The sequence below is a fragment of the Propithecus coquereli genome, unplaced genomic scaffold, assembly GCF_000956105.1.
Source record: "Propithecus coquereli isolate 6110/MARCELLA unplaced genomic scaffold, Pcoq_1.0 Scaffold29, whole genome shotgun sequence".
Lineage (NCBI taxonomy): Eukaryota > Metazoa > Chordata > Mammalia > Primates > Indriidae > Propithecus > Propithecus coquereli.
In genome coordinates, this window is record NW_012148507.1 from 8,754,284 (window position 1) to 8,755,926 (window position 1,643).

A 1,643-nucleotide genomic window follows, 5' to 3' on the forward strand; every position below is an offset into this window, starting at 1 on the left:
TTTGGCTTTTTGCATTCATCTTCTGATTCATCTAATAATAGTGAAATGTCTTTTGTCAGTTGTCTTGTCTGTGCTCTCAAGGGTAGAAAACACAAAATTTTCAAGTGTGCTCAGTAAAAACTTAACAAAACCCTCTGCAATCTTTTATCTCTTTCTGAAAGATGATTCACTACTCTGGGCAATGCAGTAAGAAAACTGAAGTGCCTGTTTATTTCACCGTTGCATCGCACTTCTAGGTGATTTAATTACTCTTCCATTTTCATATTACTTTTAGCTTTTTAAAAGCATCCTTGGAAATAATTGATGGGTAATGACAAGCAAGTAGCAAAATATTTCAAGGTAGAAGAAAAGTAAGAACGAACACTAAGATCTAACAGTGTGCCTTAGATTAATAAAAGGGTCCAATGGACTCAGTAATCACAACAAGGGTTGAATTTTGTTGTTTTAAGACAAACAAATTTTATTTTTGTTCTTTGGAAGATCTATAAGAATAAAAGCCTTGAACTATCCTTGGAAATAGTAGAACAGGCTGGGTGTAGTGGCCTGTACCTGTAGTCCCAGCTACTAAGGAGGCTGAGGCAGGAGGATCACTTGAGCCCAAGAGTTTGAGACTGTGATGTGCTGTGATCATACCTGTTAACAGCCACTGCACTCCAGCCTGGGCAAAGTAGTGAGAGCCTGTTTCTTTAAAAACAAAAAATAAAAAGCTGCTCAAAGAACTCAAACATTAAAAGAAACTAAAATTGGGTCCAGTGGACCCTAATGGTGTGGTGCACTGAGGATTTTAAGTAATGAGAGTCCTTTGTTGTGCAAAAAATGTTTTTTTGGTGAGGTAATTTGGAGTTAACTGAAAAATCTTTCTTTATCTTTAAGGCTTTAGGGGACCAGATACTATTTGTAAATCGTCCTGATAAGAAGAAAATACTTTTCTTCAATGATAAGAGCTGTCAGTTTTCTGTGGATGAAGGTGAGTCTTTCTGTATAGATACTTGAGTTTGCAAGTATATTACAATTTTAGGGTGATGAAATTTATAATATTTATAATACAGTTATAATTTAAACTTTTAATATTGCCTTTTCAGCATTATCATCTCTTAGTACAGAACTGATGGCTCCTGTATCTAACATATTGTTTCTTAGAAGGCAGTTTGTAATATGTGATTTGAAAAATTTTAGGTTAATTGAACCTGGAATCACAGGATAGCAGTTCATGATTTCTTATGTTTGTAGCTCAGCCTCACCAAACGGGTTTATTTCTTTGTCTTTAAAATTTTACAAATATAACTTCACATCCTGATATGAAAGCTTGAAGTGGAATGGTAAAAAGAACAAACTTGTTGATGACTAGTATTTTCTTACCTTATGAATCTTTCAGTTACCATATTGGGTAAGAAAGGAGGTAATTTTTTCTTTCTGGCAGTTGTAGAGTTGGATGCTGATCTATATATTGTCACCTATTAAATGTGTGATACCTATGCTTTGGATTTTAAGTATTTGGTCAATATTATGTATGATATTAATTAAAGGTTGAGTGATGAGAAATTTCTTTGCTTATTCAAATAGAAATTCCCATTTTAGCAAATATGGTGGTATTTTACTATAAATGTGTATTGCTTTTGAAGTTTTATAAGATAGCACGAAAT

General features: G+C 33.5%; 1 protein-coding gene across 1 annotated transcript in view; it reads left to right on the plus strand.

The window, feature by feature from the left end:
* GTF2E2 (general transcription factor IIE, polypeptide 2, beta 34kDa) overlaps window positions 1-1,643 on the plus strand; it is an 89,596-nt gene that overhangs the window by 65,456 nt on the left and 22,497 nt on the right. The window contains exon 5 of the mRNA XM_012648556.1: window positions 844-967. Within this exon, the coding sequence (XP_012504010.1) occupies window positions 844-967 (124 nt within the window). The remainder of the gene's footprint in view (window positions 1-843; window positions 968-1,643) is intronic.